Source organism: Idiotropiscis lumnitzeri, chromosome 7 (genome assembly GCF_059441095.1).
Source record: "Idiotropiscis lumnitzeri isolate Australia: NSW breed Sydney's pygmy pipehorse chromosome 7, RoL_Ilum_1.0, whole genome shotgun sequence".
Classification (NCBI taxonomy): Eukaryota; Metazoa; Chordata; class Actinopteri; order Syngnathiformes; family Syngnathidae; genus Idiotropiscis; species Idiotropiscis lumnitzeri.
In genome coordinates this window covers 11810561-11832440 of record NC_142397.1, presented here as the reverse complement: position 1 = coordinate 11832440, position 21880 = coordinate 11810561, and the positions used below count along the sequence as shown (strand labels likewise).

Below are 21880 nucleotides of genomic sequence, written 5' to 3'. Positions count from 1 at the left end.
CGTCACAGTGCAGAGGTCAAGAGGTCGTGAGCTAAAATCCGGCCCGGCCTTCCTGTGTGGAGTTTGCATGTTCTTCCCGTGCCTGTGTGGGTTTTCATCATTCTTTCCCCCTGCAATTGCAAATATTTGCCAATTAGCAGTTTTATTTTGAGCCCAAAACTTTGCCCGTCAATAATGCAGTGTTTATATCCAAATCCACTGGCACACACAAATTGTCGTTTATACTATATGAATATATGCACCATTAAAGAAGTTTAAAAATAATACATGCTTACTTATTTACTTGTGACTGACGAGACCACTTGCATGGTGTGTATACACATTTTCCCTTTATGAAAACTAATTATGATCAGTTTTAACTACAATGGTCAGAGGAAATTACCAATTTGCTTATTTTTGTGACTACACTTTATGTTGATGTAGAAGAGAACTGCTTCATAATGGGGTCAGTTTCAGCTCTGTAATATTTGACCCTCTCGTGTAGCTAAAACACAGAAGATCCACTCCAACCAGCTGCCTTAATAAAACTGCACATGAATGTGTTTTGTTTGCTATGGTAAATTCACAAGAAGAAGCTAAAACAAATATTTTAATAGATTTTAATTGCTTATTCTGCAAACATCAGCCAGACACCGGGGCTTGTGTAAGTCACACAAAAGTACACAAAACGCTTACGTGTTACATTTTAACCAAAATTTTATTAAAAACTTACATGTTTATGGAAACACTTGTTTTGGGTATTCAAAATAAATATAAAGTTAAAAATAGATTTTTTATTCTCATTGTACAAGCAAAATATGAATTTCATTCATTCATTCATTATCCCATGTAATATAAATCCTGCACATTAGCATATATAAACATATATACAGTGACAATGTGTGCATTAGTGTTTAAAGTCACGAGTAGGCCTATATGATTAGTACTTAACACATTTTCATTATAATCTACCCCCCATTTAAAGAATTTGTTTGTCAATTCCAGAAATAGAAAAGCCCTTTCTCAGACAGCACAAACAACCACTTTTTTTTTTTTTTGCGAAAAGATCTAATCAAGTAAATATCCAAAGTCTAATCTATTATCTCCATCATGGTAGCATGACCTCATAGCCGACTAGTGTCCCTAAAGCAGTGTTGTATTTTACAGCACAGCCTCAAAAGTATAAAGACATTTATATCATGTCACCAAAGTAACAACACTGTAAAAAAACAAACAACCCCCCCAAAAAATGCAAGTAAAACAGTCTCTTTGTTTTCAATTCTTGCCCCTTTGAGCAGTGGTCCCCAAGCACCGATCAGCGGGCCACTTTGGACCGGACCGCACAGACGAAAGAAAAAAAAAACTTGCGGGACTTCCGGTTTACAGTATTTATTATTTGACGCTGAAAAATATATATTTTTAAAAAGGGACCAGCTTCTCTCTGCTACATCGGATTCTTGACACGTCAAGAGTCTAATTGTTGCGGTCACAGCCCGCTTTTCAACCCACAAGCTAGCAAAATAAGTAAAAAAACAGACCACGTATGAAGCACCACATAGCAATTTTAAAATAAATCAACCAAGTAAATCTGTTATCATAAAAATTAAAATGTTTTGGTGAGCAAGTAATTCTGAATGCAACGAATTGTCACTACAGAGTTTCTCTGAACACGTTTTGGCATTATGGGTGAGAACCTTGAGCCACTTTCAGTAATAATAATGGATTTAAACTGTAGAGAAATTATGAAGCTGGTTGAAAGTCGTAATGTCTTCCAACATTGACACAGGGACAGCACTCAAGCAAGGTTTGCACAGTACTCAGACTTGTGCTAACTCGAAACTAAAATAATTACCCTATTTAGTAAATGTTAAATTAAACATTGAAACGTAAGCATTTCCTTTGACACAAGACTGGATTTTACTAGTTTCCCAGTTGACAGCATCAAGTTCCATAAATGTGGGTGGATAGAAAGTCAAATTCAGACAAATGATGGTGTGGAAGCTCAGGTGTGCTACAGGACTGAAAGCTCCTCTTCCTCACACAGGAGAGGTTCAACTTCCGGTGCAACAAGTGCTGCATATTGTTTGGCTGAGTTTCTCTTCCTATACAAAACAAACTGGATCGTCACCTGGTCACCAAGGTCAAGGTTTGTTCCGTAATTCAATAAGACACATTCAAAATTCAATTTATGAACAGACAACACATTAACTTCTCTCAGAGTTAATCATTCCGATGTCATGCTGTGTCAATGACTGCTTGACAGATAGAAGATGAGATTGACGAGACTAAAACATCAACAGATGACATGCACTTAAATTTGTGTGATTTTTTAAGGATACAAAGAAGTCGAGAACTAGGACTCCCTGACTGCCGATGAGCCAGGCCAGATGCTTGATGATGAAGTTCTGTTTAGAATCCTTTAGTGTCGGAAGGACCATTATGACGCTCAGCCCATATGTAACATTGCCCATCATGGCCAGCGCAAAGAGCAGGTAGGAGGTGCCCTCGGTCGACTGCCGTTGAAACTAGAACAGAAGTTGTTTACGCAGACAACATATAGCGATCATGTGTGTAATGCCCTGCTTTTATCCAGAAAGTAACTATAAACTTGCGAGGGTCTCATAGATAAAACATGATCACAAATCACAATCAATTTTAGTAAAGACAATGCAAAAACAACTTTTACAAAAAAAATGAAGAAATAATTAGTGGTTGCTAAAATGTGTAAAGGAATGATCGTATCTTGAGTTGGAGTAATGACTGCCCAAAATACCCAAAATAATAATAATAAAAAAATAAAATAATATATATATAAATATATATATATTTTTTCATTTATTTATTTATTTTTTTCACCAAACAATATGTGTTTTGAATGAAAACGATGACAGGAAGAGCATTGTTTGCATTTATTCATTGAATGGTGTTGAGGAGTGCATGCCTTAAAGTGTTCCTGGAAGTGCACCATGATGACCGAAATTATTACCAGACGCAGTTGAGCCAAAATGATTCTGCCGAACAACATCACTATTGTCTCGCAACGACTGGTTCTCATTTGGGCACAACGCTTACTCATATGTCACGTGAATACAATAGTCAGTCCTGGAGATTACTGCTGGGGAGAGTTGGCCAGCCCAAGGTCTTTCACGTCAAAACGACGCACAGATTGCTAATGTCAAGAAAGTCTCACTTACATTTTTATAGAGCTGTGGGAAGCGGGATGAGAGGTAGAAGACTGCGGCCAGGTATCCACACACATATCCAGAAACCTCCAACGATTTAGATGAAGTTGGACCCTGGAGGGAAATAGAAACAGGGGGATTCATTTTAAAAACATTTTGGCCAATATTAGTTGACAAACTCAGCATAGCATTGCTGCCAAAGAAAACTATGTCAGTCCACTATAACAGTTCGGGTGATGTTTAATTTGACAAGAGGTGTAATATTTAACAATTATTCTGATAATCTATAAACTGTTTGGCAAACTTGTTTGACTTAAAATTGACCAAACCCTCGGAAATTCAGCCCCTCAAGAGTTAATACTAGAAAATGTCTGTCGTACTCAATGAAAGCAGATTGTTCATCTTTGTGTTTAATCAAAACAACATCAGGATTTACTTTAAATAACAATGACTTGTCTATTTTCTGATGTTTTAGTAGTTTATGTGTGCTATGAATTTATTGACTATTGTTGAAGAGTTTTTCAAGAGTTTTGAAGAATTGTGGAAGAAGGGAGATGGGTTTATAGTTTGTAAAATTGTGTTAGTCACCCGTTTTGTGATGATTTTTGCAGTTTTCGTTTTACTCGGAAATTTCCCAATTGGAAATGATAAGTTGACAATGTCCATCAGTGATTTGGATATTTCCATAATTACCTTTTTCTTTATATCAATTTCATCAGTCTGTAGATATTTTTCCATACTACCATTAACGACATAAATTACTTATTTTTCTTCAATGGGTTAAAGACTCATTGAACTTGGATTTCTTTCAAATAAGTTAGTATAAGTATTGTTTGCTGTGTCAAGATTGGGAATTGTTTTGGTCCAACGCTGACAAAAAAATCTGTTGAATTTATCCACAAACTCATCCATATTGTTAATGTTTATTTCATTTTCTATAAAATAAGGCAGATAGTAGTCCTTTCTATAACCATTTCTAATTACATTGTTTAAAATATTCCAGATTCCTTTCATATTATATTTATTATTTTATAATATTTGGTGTAATATTCTTTTCAATATACTAGTTATTTTATGTTTATGTTTCTTGTATATGTTTTCTGTTTCTTTAGATTTGTATTTGATTAATTCCCTATATAGAGTGTTTTTCTTTTTCCAAGCATTTATTAGCTGCTTTTGTAATCCACAGATTTTCATTACGCTAATAAAACTGCCAAAAACATTAGATTATGAATTTAATATTTTTAGCTGATGATCAATATAAATAGATGCAACTATTAGTGCTCCATTAAAAGAGTTTTACTAGACAGCAGCCATGTTAAAGCATTTTCTGAACATTGACTTACCAGGGATTCTTTGGCTTTTATATTGTCTATGATGAGTTTGGGTAAAACCAGCAGGAGAAATGTTGCAGTGAGACACCACAGGAAGCACAGCCATTTCAACACAGGGCTCTCTTCAACACAGACACAAAAAAATCTGTATATGGTAAATAAAGCAACCTTGCCCTAAATTCTTTGGTTATTTCTTGTGGTCTTCCAATTGTCTGTTTTCCAACTCAATTTCAAACAAAATATCAGCACACTTACTTGTACTCGAGTTGTTCTTTATCTTATAGTAAATAAATTGTGAGATGAGAATCAGGTCTGTAAAGATGTAGAAAACCACTGTGACCACCTGGGAAGACAACATAAGAAACCATGTTCAGTTAAGTATGGCGAGGGAAAAGAGCCAACCGTTCTCATGGTAAGCAAATGACAACACGAAAGCCAACAGAAAATTATGCTCTGCAAAATGAATGATGACATCCGCTCATGCAACTACAGAGGCAGCCGTTCGGCAAGTTGCGGTTGGCAAGCACAGAGTTTCTTGATCCCGTCTCCCACTATACTACGCGCCGCTCGACTCCAGCCAAGCCACCTGGCTACCTGGCTTTCATCTGATGGCACTTGAGCCTACCATTGTAACAATTTGTGGATGAAGACAGCAAAAGATTTAAAGCATGTGTGTGTGTGTGTTAACCTGAATTGGCAACTGTCTGGTGAGGTAGCAGCCGGCAAAGCTGGTGACATCGCCACTGAAGAGGAAGAAGAGGAAGCCAAAAGATATGGCCTCATCCACTTTACCATTCACATAGGATTCATGGACCTGACTGGCAGACAGAGAGGCTGATATGCAAATCAAGATAAGGCAGACAAACACTTGAAAATAATAGCTATACTGACAGTTTGCTGTAGGGCAGGGTGTGGTTTCTCAGATCAGAAACAAATATTTGATTTAATGATTTTGAAGCCTTACTTTAAACACATGGTTCCTTTATTTGGTGGGCTTGTTCACAATACTCTTTTCTGTGCTGCAGTATTGATTTTCATTTATTCATTTTCTGAACCACTTATCCTCAGTAGTGTTCAAATTAGGTGGTACTTTGTGTCAAATGATAGATTGCTAGATAGATAGATAGACAGATAGATACACAGATAGATAGATAGATAGATAGACAGATAGAGAGATAGATAGATAGATAGATAATCTACTCACGGCAAAGTGGATAGCAGAAAGCAAACTATAGATACAAGTCCGATCACCACGCTGCTGTACTCCCACACGTTATCCACACACTCCTCCAGCAGGTAAAGGATCCACGGCGTCCCGTTGACACAAGCAAGTCTGTCCACCGTTGGGGAGCTCCAGTTAGAATCCACACTCTTCCCAGGAAAACGTGCACTTGCCATGATATGCCCTCAACCTTTCGTCCTTTGGCCACACAAACGTAATCCTATATGCCAATTGAAGAAAGGTGAGAGTGTAAAGAGGCAAGCTACCTCATACTTATTTGTTGCATGTCTGCAGCTACTTGTCTCCATCATTGATGTCACTTTATGAGTCGAGTCCTGAGGAGACAACGGGGCGGGACATTCCCTGAAACTGCTCTTCTCTTGTCACTCACTGGGGGTGATCGGTTTAAGCTAATTCAATTTTTTTATTTTAAGATCGTTTTAAGACTTCTAATCCGAGACATGGGGAAACCAGAGAGTAATACGTTACAATAAGCAAGACGAGACGAAACAAACGCATGAGTGATAATGATTTTATATAAAAGTGATAATAATGGCACCATAGCTCCTCCCCCTTTTTTTTTTTTTAATTACTCCTACTTTACTGAAGTTGTAATATAATTCCAAACCGCAAAATTGTCATAACAACAACCGGTACCACCCTGCTTGATGAGACCAGGCTTAAACAGATGAAGTCACACGCACTGTACCAATTCTGCAATTTTAGCGTACTTGTAACCTGCACTCTTGAACACAAAGTGCACTTCTACTACCGTGTACATTTCAATGAGGACCGTACAGTGCAGTGTGGGTATCGGAATTGGGCCCAATGTAAACACGAGATGTACTTCATCATCTACGCTTCCTCCACTGTCACAATTCATAAATTTTTGTTCGCTTGTAACTTGCGCTTCGAACACTATGTTCATACTTCAATGAGGATCCTAGGGTCTAGTATTGGTATTGGGATTGGGTCTTATTGTTTAGGCTAGAAAATGCTCCTCCCTAAAGGAAAGAAGGAGAGAATTCCTCTCACCTGACCAAATGGACACGATGAAGACTACAGATTGTTTGCAGTCAATTATTAGCTTCGCCCACATACTCGCGCGTTTTTTTAACGAATACTCGCCAATGTTCAACAAAAAAGTAAATTCTCTTCTCAAAAATTAGCAGTTCTGCTAGCGTCCATCACCAGTGGTCACCATCCTGTGTCAGTTCATTTAACATGGCAGAGAAACATCCGGTTTCATTTTCAGAATAAAGTGGGTGGTTTACAAATTATTATTATCATTATATTTATCTTAACAATAATAATAATAATAATAATTATAATAACATTATTATTACCAAAATCTAGTTAATCTGTTTTATTATCAGATGTCATTATGCCTATTGTAGGAAAAACTGAGTTCGGGTAAGGTTTATTTTACTAATCGGATTGACAGAATTTTGTTGAATTACTCGTTTATTATCACTGAAAGTGAAGCTTTCCAGACGATACAATTAAAGTCTTAATTTGAAATCATAAACAGTCACTTATCGGAGGCTCTTTACTAGTAGTAGCAATGTCACGAGCATAAATATTATGTGTGGAAATGCTGCTATCCTCTGGTCTCGTGTACAAATGTTTTACCGAAAAAATACCGTATGAATTTAATATTTTGTTCGTGTTGACAATCCACAGAGCTCTAGTTAGGAATTATTATTATTTTTTTAAATCATTGTTTGTACCATGTGTCAATGTATAGCTAGCGCAATGTTAAATGCCATCTCATTACACATTTCAGATCATACATTTGGCCTTTCCATGTGAAATGTGGGTGATGGGTTTCTTACAGAAATGTAAATGCAAAGGACTATTTGAAACCCTTAAAGCAGGGGTGGGCAAACTTTTTTATTGGCGGGCCACAAGGGGTTCTAAAATTTGACAGAGGGGCCGGATTAGGAGCAGATGGATGGAGTGAAAAAAAAATCATTTAAATGAAAGTGAACAAAAGCATTACAACAATATATATGTATTTGAAAAACCATAATATTTAGAAAATAAAACATTAACAAGGTTTATTCATTTAATTTTTTTCTAGTTCGGTGGGCCGGATTAAAACGTTTGACGGGCCACATGTGGACCCCGGGCCATAGTTTGCCCACACCTGCCTTAAAGGCATCAGCCAAACCTGTCCCGTCACTTTTCATTTTGACCCTTTCCTGTGAAACAGACCACGGTTTTGTTGATGTCAGTTGAAAACTGATTCTCTTATAAAGGTTTGCCGTTACTGTGAAATGACCCATTGTTTTGGCCCCTTAACTCTGTTTTTGAAGGTAACATTTAAAGCTGTCCATCAAAACCTAAGCTTGCCTCCTTCGTGTGAAATGACCCACTAGTTTGTGTTAGAAATTCTGATGACATGGTGGAACGATGGACGACTGGTTGGCACGATAGCCTCACAGTGCAGAGGTCGTGGGTTCGATTTTGACTCCGGTTTTCCTTTGTGGAGTTTGCATATTCTCACCGGGCCTGCGTGGGTTTCTTCCCGGTACACTGGTTTCCTCTCACATTTAAAAAAACATGCATGGCAGGTTGATTGGACACTCTAACTTGCCCCTGGGTATGAGTGTGAGCGCGGATGGTTGCTCGTCTCTGTGTGCCCTGCGATTGGCTGGCAACCACTTCAGGGTGTACCCCACCTACTTACTGCCCGAAGATAGCTGGGATAGGCTCCAGCACATTATTTAGACTCTCATCTCTTTATTTTAACTCCTCTTCTCAAAACACGCTCAAATATAGCAGTTAAGTTGTGACGGTCGTTTTTTTTTTTTATTTGTATTATTGTGAAGTTCTTTGAGTTGCATTTTGATGTATAAAAAGCGCTCTGCAAATATAGTTTGATTGATTGATTGGAATGCATTTTAAGTACAGGAATTTAATCTGTACTTGTACTTCTACATAAGAGCAGAATGTGATTAATTTTACCAACATTGGAAAAAAAATACATATGTTTCCATACAGAGTGAAATGGCCAATTTCTTAGTGTCATGAATGTCCGTGACTTTCAAGCGTCCTTGAAGGTAGCATCCAAGCCTCCTCTATCCGTCCACCTGTTGCGAGCTGTCCTCTTCTTCACCACACGATGGCGCCCTTTCCAATAGTAGCCGGTGGAGACGGAATGGGCTTCTCTGAGGGGGTAACTTGAAGCATGTACCAAGGCTGGTCGGAATAAAAATGTGTCGTTATGTGTCGCTTTCTATCTCGCCTGGGAGCCGCTGCACTCAGCTGAACAGCTAATTCAACCACGGGCGGTGTGTTCTTCCACAGGTAAGCAGCACGCTGTGGGTGCTTTGCAAAAGGGGTGGAATCAGGTTGTCATGTTGCTCAGCTTGCTGTCATTCGAGACGCGGTGGTACCGGTTGGAACAAATACGTGAACATCGTCGCCTGCATTCCTTGATTTCGGGAAAGTTGACTTCATACGGAGGCATTTTGTTGACCAAGGACAGCGATGTAGGATATAATTTTAAACATTCCGATAGTCAATGGGCAATGAGAGTAACTTGTTATCAAAACGGCTGTATTCAGTTGTACTCCACCTGCTTTGCCTCCATCCAGTCGTCCTAAATCCATTGGAATGTGTTTTGAGTTTAGAGGCGAGTTCAGTCGCATTGCTCACATTTTTTCAGGTTCCCCCCCTGTTGATGATCATCGTCCTACTGTGTGAAGGCAGAAAGGAAATGGAGGGGGACACTTTTCAAGGTCAAAGACTTGTGAGATTGTGGAACTAATAGTTTATCAGACACCTGCCTTGACCTTTAAACTTTATTTGTTTTGTTACCCTATCTTGTGAATGACCACAACAAGGAAATGCTTATACTGTAAATCTCCCTTGAGCCTCAACATGCAGCTTGGAGGAAATTTCTTCATTCACGCAATGAATGGACAACCAAATTGCATGAAGTGACTCCCCGAGTGTAAACAGTAACAATAAACATCCATCCATTTATCCATTACTGAAGCCGCTTCTCCTCACGAGGGTCGCGGGGATGCTGGAACCTATCCCAGTTGTATTCTGGCTGGACTGGACCCAGGACTGGTTGCCAGCCAATTGCAGGGCACAAAAGACAAACAACCATCCGTGCTCACAATCACACCTCGGGACAATTTTGAGTGTTCAATCATCATACCATGCACACATTTTTGGAATATGGGAAGAAACCGGAGTACCCGGAGGAACGCCATGCAGGCTCGGGAGAACATGCAAACTCCAAATAAGAAGGCCAGAGCCGAAATCCAACCCTGCACCTCTGCACTGTGAGACCATCAAATTTACCAGTCGTCCACCGTGCCGCATTATATTTAATGGTCCATGCTTTCTCTGAAGTTTAGGTTTAAATCAGGTGTTTCTAATGTGTTTATATGGTTTGCAAATTTATTTATTTATTAATCTGTCATCTTTTGGTTTGCCAATTGGAAAAAAATGCCATCATAAAATATTTACTGTTGTACATGTGTAAAAATAAGCTACCCACTGCTATTTCCAAAATGTCAAAACAGCAAAATATAAAATATAAAAAATTGTCCATTTGTAAAAAAAAATAAAAAAATAAAAAAAATCCTCCAGTGACGTAATACACTGCATTCCATCTCATGGAACGTTGTTAGATTGTAACATTGTAAAATTAAGTTATTTTACCCACTGCACAAATACAACAGTTTGGTATGTGCTGAACAAATAAAAGAGAAGAAGACATGGTTGCCATCATTAATGGGAATTGAATTTCCACTCCACCATGATAAAAATTCATGGATATTCAGCCGGACCAGCCCTAAAGTCACATTTAGAAGAAACTACTAACATACAAATAAAAAAAACACAAATATGCTCACACACACAAACATACGATCACACAAAGACGTAAACTAAATTAAAATAATTTAAACAAATCTTCTTTAGACATCACCCGCGTGCATGCCTCTCTGTTTAGTCATTCAAAAATAAGCATTATATTTAAATGTTTTTTTCAATGTAGCCCTTGGGATTGTATCTCATTAGAATTATGATACACATCATTTTGACCCTGAAGATATACAGCGCTCCTAGCAAGTGTGAGCTGTAAGGCATCCCAGAGTTTATGCATTCAGGAAAAGGTATATACATCTATTATGTAAATGTTGCTTATCTTAGAAACGCATAAAAAATATATTGCAAGTACTCGAAAAGAGCTTTCATTTTCTCTGCTCACAGTTTGATGAAATGTGAACATACTTATTTTGCGCTCCACAGTGCAAGTCTGTGACTTTTGGCTGTGAAAGTAAGCGGGGCGATCATGAATAATAAATGCTTCAGAAAATGCATGTGAATGTGAGACGCTGTTCCACCACAGCTTTCCCTTTCCACTGTGGAACTCCTCTCAACGTAAAGTGTGCGAGGAGAAACTCCATTCCCGCACTTTCATTCTGGTACAACCCCATTTGAAATTAATTTAGGTAATTGATTTGAGCCCAATGGTCCCTTAAAGGCAAGATATCAAATAGTATATGATGCCAATGGAGCTGGAGGCCGTTTACTGCGTATCGTGTGCAGAGCAAGTCAGGTGACTTAATTCCATTAGAGATGATTAGGCTCTCTTCTATAGCAGGCAGGTAAGCGCTTAAAAATAGAAGTGCAGCTAAATGAAACTTGACTTTTTTGATGAGTAGGAAATGTCAAGGAAATGATGGAACTTGTTCTCCGTACAGTCCCAAGGACCACAGGGACAATCTCCGGTTCAACCTTCTCTGCACTGTCTCTCTAATGGTTATGCTCGTCCTGTCTCTTTAGTACACTGATGTCAGTCTCGGACTGTTTCAGAATTATTTTCTCAGGTTAGTCCAATTAAAGGACAATCAGCCTAGGAGGTTCTAACACAAGCTATTCACAGGTTTCTTAATGAGGGATGGGGAGGGAAGCTCTTCAAAAAGAATGAATGCACTGAAGCTGGACAGTTGAAGCAAACTTCTCGAACTTATCAGTTGTTCAGGTAAACGTATCATATTAAGAGGCTGATCCCTCACAAAGTGGGATCAGCCAAAGAATTGTAGAAATTCCTAAAGCGATATTTCAGCATCCCTTAGCAATACTCAAATGCGGAAATGGTTGCAGTCGGCTCCGTAACAAATGAAGACTAATTTTTAAACAGATTTATTCAATGAAGAGGATTGTGGATGGTTCTATCCCAGTGGTCTTCAATCCTATTCCTCGAGGGCCGGTGTCCTGCCCGTTTTCTAGCTTTCCCTGCTGCAACACACCTGAACGATCGTTATCTACCTTTTGTAGACCTTGCTGATTATCTGATCATTTGAATCAGCTGTGTTGCAGTTGGGAGAATTTGAAAACCTACAGGATGCCGGCCCTCGAGGAACAGGATGGAGGACCTCTGTTCTATATGGTTAAGTTCTGGCTAGTTGATACCGTGTCCCAACTGTGACATCAGCAAAGATGTGGAGGAGTAATGGGCGAATATGATGGAGGGCCTCTTTAAGGTGCCTGAAGATGTCAAAATGATCGCTGAAAAATATGTTTCTGACCATGGCCGCACTTGCCATGATAGGAAAAGAAGAACCAATGAACTGAGGTAGATGGATGACAATCTCCAGACAGTAATTTCTAGTTGCTGCTCAGTGACAATAAAGTCAAGGTCGCAATGGATGCATGTCGAGCACATTATAGTCCCAAAAATGAATCCCATAAGGGTACTAATTGTTAGACTGTGAGAATAGGTCTTTGTTTTGCCTTAGGGAGATAAAGACAACTTTTGCCTTTTGCTCAGTCTCCTTTTAATGAAGCTATTTTCTGCAGCTCTTCTAGGCGTATAATTCACAATTGTTCGCAGCAGCAAATTGAGAGCATAAATAATGGAGAACTTTCCCTTTTGTCCCGAGTCACACACAGACTCACTTATGTGAGGAGTTTTTAAGGCAGACTTTTTGTGACTTTCTCCTTGTATCTATTCTTGTAATCCATTGCATCAGTCACAGCTATTTTATATTTATATATTTCGCCACACAGTGCGTATTATGAAAAGTGTGTTCGGGATGTCATGACAAATTATGTATGTTTTGATTGTAAAAGTCCTAAACATGCATGTTAGCGTGTTTGTCTGCCTCGATGTGGCAGTTCTGTCCGTCCTTGACACACCTGACCTTTGATGTGTCTTTAGAGAATTTCTGCAGGTGGAGAAAAAAAAACAACAACATAAAAATAGAATACAATTGATAAATTAACTTTTAGAGGATGGTTTTGATCCAGAATCCTGGCATTGTTTGGTCTCAACAGAAAAAAAATGGTGTGTTGAATTCACTCAATTAGGAACATTTTTTGAGTAGCAAAGGAAGTGGCTCTTCAACTGATTCACTTTTTTATTAACCAAGGGTGGTTGCATATTTCCCTGGTTGGCCAACAACAAGTACTATAATGTTTGACTTCTGGTGACCATACTTCAGCATTTGGCAGAGCCCCAGTGAGCAACAATGTGCCATATTCATCCATCCATTCGTTGTCTGAACCACTTACGCTCAGGGTCAAGGGTGTGCTTGGAGCCCATCCCTATTGACTCTGGGTGAAAAACGGTGCACACCTTGAACTTGTCGCCAGCCAATCACAAGGCACAAATATACAAACATTCACATCTAGGACAATTTTGAGTCTTCTATTAAGGTACCAAGCATGTTTTTGGAATGTGGGATGAAACTGGGGAAAACCCACACACGCATGCAAATCCACATAGGAAGGCCAGAGCTCGGACTTGAACCACAACCTCTAAACCGTGAGGCGAATGTGTTAACCAATTATCCACCGTGCCAGCACCATTTCCAGTACACGTGCAATTTATGGACGGGGATTTTTGCCTAGCAAATGCCATTGATCATCGATAAATACAATTAAAAAAAAATCGCCTGACTTGCTCAAATCCAACTCAGTCACGTTGCAAATTTGACATGTGCCCTGCGATTGTGACCTGGGATAAGATGAGCTGTATAAAAAGTGTAAGTTCTCCCTGTGCTTGCGTGGCTTTTCTCCGGGTACTCCGCTTTCCTCCCGCATTCCAAAAACATGCATGTTAGTTAGATTGAACACTCTAAATTGTCCCTATGTGTGAGAGGACATTTTGTCACGCTATTCCACTCATTTGCATGTTTAAGTTCTACCCAACAACCCCCCTCGCCCCCACCCCTTCAACCAAAATAACAACGTTTTCTTTCTTACACGAATACCTCTCTGACTTTGGCAAGTGAAATTTACCACTGAACCATTACAGGTAATACCTTCTGATCATGTCCACACACATTGAGCGCCTGGGATATGCGAATTGTTTTTTGGGGTTTGTAAATGTTATATGAATGGAGGTGGTTGTCTAAAAATAATAATTAAATGTACACCCGACATCATCTTTAAAATATTTTATACATGTGGGGGACGCCTCACAGGCAATACAGGTGCACATTACTCAGTTGGACGGGGCTGAATGAACAGTGAGACGTGCAAACATGGCGTGGTGAAGGAGGGAGGGGTCTTTCTTATAGGTGGTACAAAAGAGCCAGTGTTCTCCGTCTCGCAGTGTGCTGAATGAAGGCAGCGGGAAAGCCAATGGGCTACATGAAGAGAAAGAGAGCAGAGACCCTTAAGTTGAATTGTCCTCACATAGCCCCTCACTCTCACAGGGCCCCCCAGCATGCACCACCCATCACACTCACCCCTCACCTAGTGCCCCATTCATTGCACCACAGTTTAACATTCATTTGACTGAGAGATTTCATTTGCGTAGCTCCACTGCTTAAACATGACGCACTGTAACTTAAAAAAAAAAAAAAAAACTTACGTTGATCAAGTTATTTGTGAAGTGATTGTCCAACTGGAATTTGTGTGTGTTTAAAGGTTGCATTCCTGCGCTCGCTCAGCTGGAGCCGGGTGATTAGTAGTACCAAGCAGATAGTTTGAATAGTTTTAAAATGGACATTCTTCCACACGTTATGCAGTCGTTTAATACTTAAGTGACAGGTGAATGCACACTCACTGGCCACTTCATTAGGAACACTTAATAGTACAATATAATGAGATCCTATCCTTAAGTTATATTATGCTATCCTTTTTTTTCTCATATTTTGGTATGATGTAATGCACAGTACATGACTGCAAACTACATTTATTTTGAATGACTAAAATAAAAATATAGCCTGACCCTTATGAAGAGAATCAGGATAGAAAATGGATGGTTGGGGAAAAATACCAGAAATGCAAATTCGATAAATATTTTTGGCTCTACACAATAAAACATGTAAAAAATTAAATAATTGATTTGGAAATTTTGATTAAAAAGGGTTTGTAATAATAAATGTCAAATATATTGTACATTTATTTATTTTCATGTTTAATTCTGTATCAAACAACATTATTGGTTCGTTTAAATTATTTTGTAAAGAGACAAAAAAAATGTAATTGAATGGCTTGAATTGTTACACCCCTACAAAGAGCCTTATTATGCTAGCAAATGTTTATGCAAGATAATGCAGTTTTCTTACTTTGATTTATAACTTAGTACCCATCAAAATGGATTATTGCAAAAAACTACACATTCATTCACGCAGCAACTGGGGTTCTGTTAAATGTTTGCTGTCTAGCAGCGCTAAACGCACCAAACACACAGTGCCAATAAACCATGTTTCTTTCAGTGATCCCTTGCATCTATTTTCATGACGGAGCTGCAAGGATTCCTGATGAGTACCAAGGAAACATGGGCGGGTTTCCCCAGCCAACTCTAGCAGCAAGCTACCCAAAGTGCTCTTCTTTATGCCTTTCTTTGGTCTAGCTTGGTCTTTCGCCAGTTTGACAAGATGAAGAGCAGGAGATGATTTGCCTGTAGAGGGAACCGAGTGCAGATGTGACACAGTTACATATGCTTATAGCTGTGGAGTTGAGCTCAAAGCAAACTAATTCATGATCACAAACAACAGACAATCTGGGTAGTTTCTTTTAAGAGAGACTTCAAATGTATGAGAGCGCGTTTTCTTCTCTACATCACAAGACCAGGCAAAATGTAGTCTGCTTTGACATGATGGAGGTTTGCAAAGTCTGCAAAAGTTTTAAGTAACGAGCTTTGTCTTTGTAGCAGCCAGGAGAAATGTAGTCAAGTTATATAGTCTACAAACTTGTAAAGTTACTTGCAAAACTTGATGAATCCAACAGTGATGAAGAATTGGAGAAAGCGACGGGCCAAGGAATCCTATCCCTCATATGTGGTCATTCGTATCATGTAAAGTATACATGTATTTTAATGCGTGTGATTTGGTTTTGTTGGCATTTAAAGCGTGGCGTTCTTCTACTTAGAATTGAAGTGAGTGACCCAGTTTGTCTTATTATAGCCTGCTGCGTTTTTATGCAAATGAATGCCTACAAGAAACAAACTTAACATCTCAGCATTCGCAGCTAGTGATTGTTTCATCCCTCTCTCGATCAGGACTCTGTTGTGACACGACTACGTTCTCTGGAATATGCTTTGTCTCCATGGTAACAGGCCACATGCAGACCCAGAAAAACAACGGGCCAAGTGGATCCTTTTTCCAACATACCTAATCCTGGACACAGGGGATGACAATTTGAATAGAAACAACTAACTATCCCTGAGGTTTCCACGAACCTGAATAATGGCAAGAACACAACTGTGATTTTTCAAGGCCCTGTACTTTAGTGTCTTTTCTCTTGGTATCATGCTGTGGAACTGTCTAAATGGACTCCTGAAATGAAGAGACATATTGGAATTTCATCAGATTTGAGTGATCTCTCAACCATTATGTTGGTGATATACTCATTCCATATTAGGGGATTTTAAAAATTTTGACGACATATAAAGGCATCCTCAACAAGGACCAGGATGCACCAACTCTTCAGTCAGGTGCTGGGCCAGAGGGATTTGTCCAGAGCGGGCGATCTGTTTTCTCTGGAGGATGCTGCAATCGAAGACTGCTTGTCACAGGCTCTGGACCAGATTAAGTCCATCTCCTGCTCACCGGTTAGTATGCATGCCAAATAGTCGCTGTATCTATTAAATGCATGTATCATTGAAATACAAATATGTGTCTCATACAGGATTATTTGACCAATGACAATGACCAGGCAGTGGTCGAGATTTGTATCACGCGCATCACCACCGCCATCAGGGAGACGAGCTCCATCGAGAGGCACAGCACGGCCCTGGTAGGGCTCTGGGAGTCATGTCTGGAACACAACCTCACGCCTCAAGGTGACAACACAGAGGACACGCCGCACACCAAGATAGCCTCCGACATTACCAGCTGCATCCTGCAGGTACGCACACACACAGTATATCACAACGCTATACAGTCATGCACCTGCAATGTGTTCTGTTTTTAGACGTCAACAAAATTGTTCGAAGTAAGTTTAGCGCATTCTTGCTGACTGTATAAAATGATATGCTTTCATCAGTAATTATTTGAAATGAATCATGCATCATACATTGCTCTTGAGAATAACTGCAGTCGTGACTCTGTCTAATTATGCAACTCAAATTGAGATTTTCTCCAACTGCATTGCTTTAAATAATAAACAAAAGCAGGCACCGGATATTTATAAATTCATGGTCAAATTTCACAACTTGATATATTTAAAACAATTTCTCATAGTGGCTGGTGGGGGAATTTTCTTTTGGAAAATGAAAAAAAAATTCTATTAAAGAGTATTTTTAAAATATTGCTGAAAAAAGAAAACGGAAAAATATCTCCAAATATACAAATCTGTGTGGGCCAACTGTGAGTATGCGGCGGTCGGCCGTATTATCATAACGGTCTTTTTGCAGATCGTGCAACGAGAAAACTGCACCTCATGCTTTATGTCAAGAGATCTTATTGTATGTTTTAATTAGAATGATCTATGATGGTAATTGACAATTCACACACAGAGGTGTTTCTAATTAGGTGAGTGGATTAAAGGTATTTGTAAATTCACAGATAATCTGGGGAGAAGTAGGTGGGGGGGTGTGTGTGCGTGTGTGTGTGTAAGGCTCACACACTCTCCCACTCACTTCTCTTTCGCTTCTTGTTGACTCCAAAGGGCATTGAGCAAAAAATAGTAGTTTTTCAGTCCTCGACTTTGTTTACAAATATCTCTTTTTCCATTTGTGACTCATGTCTTGATAATTTCATTATTTGATCATGCAGAGTGAGGAGGTCCCACCGGCAGGCCCTGTTTTGACTCATTTGCATACTTATATCGGGGCTTGGCGAGTCAGGTAGTCCTGTTTGGGCAATTGTTTCACACAAGTCTTTGTAGATGAAGTCGCAGGACTGGAGTTGGGCAATTGCCACCAAAATTCACATGCACATCTCTACTCATGCCTACGTCAAGTCTAAAAATATAAAAACAACCACCACTATATTTGGTATTTTTGGGAGGGTTTTCCCTGGAGCTCACTATAGAGAAAAGGCTTTATGGCGATTAAAATCCAGAAGATTTTCTATATAGCACTTTCAGAACAGCCGCAGCTGTAACAAAGTGCTTTACACAACATTAGACACAAAATAACAAATTCAGACCTATATAATAATTGCCAATTGGAGACTCCCCTTAATCTTCTAATCATTATTCCATAAAGTCATGTATAGCACTTGAACAGGGGTCCCAAACAGTATTTCTGCTGTCTGTCTCTACCTGTGCCCTGTCATTGATGAGTAACCTTTCAAGGGTTTAGTCTGCCTTTCATCCAAATTCAGTTGAAAGGATAGGCTGCAACACCATGTGACCTTGAACAGGAAAGTTGATGGATGGTTTTTAATGAAAAATTAAAACAAAAAAGAGCGCCATCTTGTGGGGCATATCAAAGTAGCGTTACTACTGGGCCTGTATATTCCCCACACCAGATCTCCACAAGTACATGATGTCAAGTCGGTCAGATTCTCTCTCCTTTCTTCTTCCTCCCCTTATTCGCTGTAGGAATAGGAATGTGCTTAATACCCTTGTAATGAGGTGGTGTCTTAAGGACTCACAAGCAAGCACGGGAACACACACACACACACACACACACGCACACTCACACATTTGACAGCCGCTCTCGGTTTCGTCGCCCAAACTCCCAACAGTTATCACGGGATCGCTTCATCTTCAGCTGCTCTTTAATTTTCTTTACCCTCTGACCATCTGTCTCTTCTCTTTTGTCCTTCTGTTCTTGCGTTGACGTCCTGTCGTTTGATCCACAGATGCTCGCATGGCCCTCTTTAGTCCACTCAGAGGCAGAGAAATAAACACTGAATATTCAGTCAGGAAATGATAGCATTGCAGGATGTTTTAACGTGGTGTGTGTCAGCAGTGTCTGAGCTCCAGTATGATTCTACTAAGTGAAAATGAATTGAAAACACACCATGAGTTACATGTTTCACTTGATGTACTGCTCTTTGGAATATATACGGTAGAATTACATAAATTACATAACAGCACATTTATTTTTATTACAAAAATAAAACGTTTGGACATAGTTTTTCATTCGACACTATAATGTGTGTTGAAACTTTCTAGTGATATTGTAAGTAAGCTTAATCTGATTCTCAAGATCAAACATGACAGTTACCTCTCTTTCATTTAAAAAATGTCAACACTCCCCAATTATTTTGTTTAATTTCCTTTTGCTGTAGGAATAATGGTCACATGTCATACATACTATGCGTTAACGTGACAGTGACAGATAAGCAGAAATCTCCCTTTGCTTTCTTCATCAAAACAAACTCATGTGCTCATCTCATTGCAAAGTCTGTTTCACCATTTGAGGGCGCTATTACATCTCTGTCCACCTGCTGCTCGCTTTCGTGGGAAAGATGGGTGGTCGTTATAATATCATAAGAAAAGTTTCAAAATATTAATTCTTTATACCTGTGCCCTTTTGGCATTATTATTATTATTATTATTATTATTATTATTATTATTATTATTATTATAACAAAAGAGAACACATAGCACACATATGTACGTTAAATAATATAAAACCATTAGTGTGGTAATACTGAACAATGGCAGCCGTGCAAATGATGCTAAAAGTTGTCGGGGCAAAATCAAGTAATAAAGTCACAACTAGTGCAGTAACTCTAATATATAGTATAATTCTCCTCTCTCTTTTTTCACAGAATTACAGTTGTCCGTCAGTCATGGTTTTGGCTGTTCCGGTGGCGGTGCGCTTCCTACATAGAGGGAACAGAGAGCTGAGCAGGAACATGTCCAGTTATCTCTCACTGGCTGCTATAGTCGAGGTCGATCTCCTGGCTGAACATACAGAGGCCATAACACTCAGCGTCCTTGCAGGTTGGACAATACTCACAGTGTTATACTGATACGACATGCAAATGTCCTGCTTGCTGAACTGGAAAATTTATTCATTGGTTATTGTTGGAATGAATGTGTAGGAAATACAAATAATACTACAGCACAGCATAGTAAACCAAGGTAGTCCTGTTAGTCCTAGATATAAACAAGTTAAAATAGTGCAATTATTAGTGCAAAATACAGCCCATTCTTAGGACATAGAACCATATTCCAATTTGATTCAAAATTGGCAAATCTCGCCTCACTGTACTAATGTACCAATCAGAGAATCTAATATTTATGAAATACATGTATGCCTAAGTCATTTATTTATTTTTTTTTTAGTTATTTTTCGGGGGGTTTTGAGCTTCTCCAAGCATCTAATTTTTTATGAAAAAATTATAATACTAATAATATCATACATTAAAAATAAAGAAACATAGAAATATATAATGATCGTAAGACAAAAAAGAAAAAGAAAAAAAGACAGAAAAAGGTGTGGAACAAAGAAAACTTTTTCAATCCCACATCCATCTCACATTTATATTACAAGCCCGACATAATAATTTTCACTTCCCTCATGCAGCTACAGCTATACAAATCCTACTACTGTAGATAACAGATTAAGAAAATTGATGTACAATATATCGCATATGATTACTATCCCCAAAAAATGTTTGCATAATTTAAATACATTATATTTCAGCAAAAATTACACATCACCAATGGTAATATAAATAATATATACCAACATGGTCATCAGCAACAAGCACATAACCAGAGCAGTTAATTCCCCGGTCTCCTTGTACTGTGAACAGACCATACATTTGTAAGATACTTAAAAAACATTAAGGCTTTGTCATTGCATGTGGTGTAGAAACAGTCCTAGATATTTTGTTTAATTGGAAATACCCTCAGGTATTGTATACTTTCATGGCCCTACTGCCTGCACTGGTTGCCAAAGCCTGTCATGAGCTGAAGAGAAAGTCCTAGAAAAGACGATATAATGTAATGGCTTCCATTTTTTAATGTGTACTATTTCCGCTTTATTTGTGCTGTATCAAATGAATGCTTTGTCAGCTGCAATGTGGTAGTGCTGAAATTTGTGACCCTGCGATAACACTCTAATGCTTTAAACTGTAAGAAAGCTGAGATAGAAATGAATGAGAGAAAACTGATAGTGGTGCCAGAAAGATTCTTATCGATAAAATTACATAAAACTCGCTGGTGCAGCTCACCAGGGGTGACAAACTGATGGTGGTCCTTTGTAAAGCCAGATTATGACACAACCACACAGTTGACAGATGAACTTTGTGGCCTTTAAAGTACCAACTCCGAATTATTTTCTTCTTTTTGTGCCGTTGCGGCATATGAACTAAGCTCTGACGTATTTCACCCCTGTGTTGCTATTCAATGAGCCAACCATTCTTGGAACTGAACATAAACATTGCCACATAAACACGGGAATTGAAACATGCAAAAGACACGCTTACACATACAGCTCATGGAAGCAAAAACAGATGACCTCTTCACATGCACGTGTCCCCAGCAGCAATTTGTGAAGAAAGTATGCTGATGTAATGGATGAGGTGAATGATGGAGTTTGTCATATCTTGGTTACATGAACACAGTTAAGTTTTCAAAATGTCTACTATCAAGCAGTAGGTCTTCTTGGCTGCTCAGCTGAGGAAAATGTATCGATCCTACTTTGTCTTGAGAGTCCGAGAACAAGGGGGTTTGAAAGCCCGTTGAGCGTTTTATTGTTTCTTAAAATTCTTTATGGTCTCCATCCATCATATTTGCTTTTAAATTACGAGCCATCGCGTATTTTCAGT

The 21880-nt window shown here is 38.9% G+C and overlaps 2 protein-coding genes across 3 annotated transcripts in view; one reads left to right on the top strand and one right to left on the bottom strand.

Annotated features, from left to right (window-relative positions):
• Positions 1-828: 828 nt before the first annotated feature.
• On the bottom strand, positions 829-6948 carry LOC148333576 (lysosomal amino acid transporter 1 homolog). The gene is made up of 8 exons (XM_088299751.1): positions 6753-6948; positions 5700-5937; positions 5184-5313; positions 4751-4838; positions 4508-4617; positions 3174-3275; positions 2319-2504; positions 829-2107 (listed from the first exon to the last, which is right to left on the bottom strand). The coding sequence occupies exons 2-8, from the start codon at positions 5891-5893 to the stop codon at positions 1991-1993; spliced, it is 927 nt and encodes a 308-aa protein (XP_088155877.1). The 5' UTR covers positions 5894-5937; positions 6753-6948; the 3' UTR covers positions 829-1990.
• Positions 6949-8877: 1929 nt separating this feature from the next.
• The window catches only part of veph1 (ventricular zone expressed PH domain-containing 1), a 59091-nt gene continuing 46088 nt past the window's right edge, over positions 8878-21880 (top strand). The window contains exons 1-4 of one of the 2 annotated variants that reach the window (XM_088301361.1): positions 8878-9029; positions 16258-16752; positions 16830-17048; positions 19871-20045. In XM_088301361.1, coding sequence (XP_088157487.1) covers positions 16615-16752; positions 16830-17048; positions 19871-20045 — 532 coding nt within the window. In that variant the 5' untranslated portion in view covers positions 8878-9029; positions 16258-16614. Of the gene's footprint in view, positions 9030-16200; positions 16753-16829; positions 17049-19870; positions 20046-21880 lie in introns of both variants that reach the window. The other variant, XM_088301360.1, reaches the window with a different exon arrangement.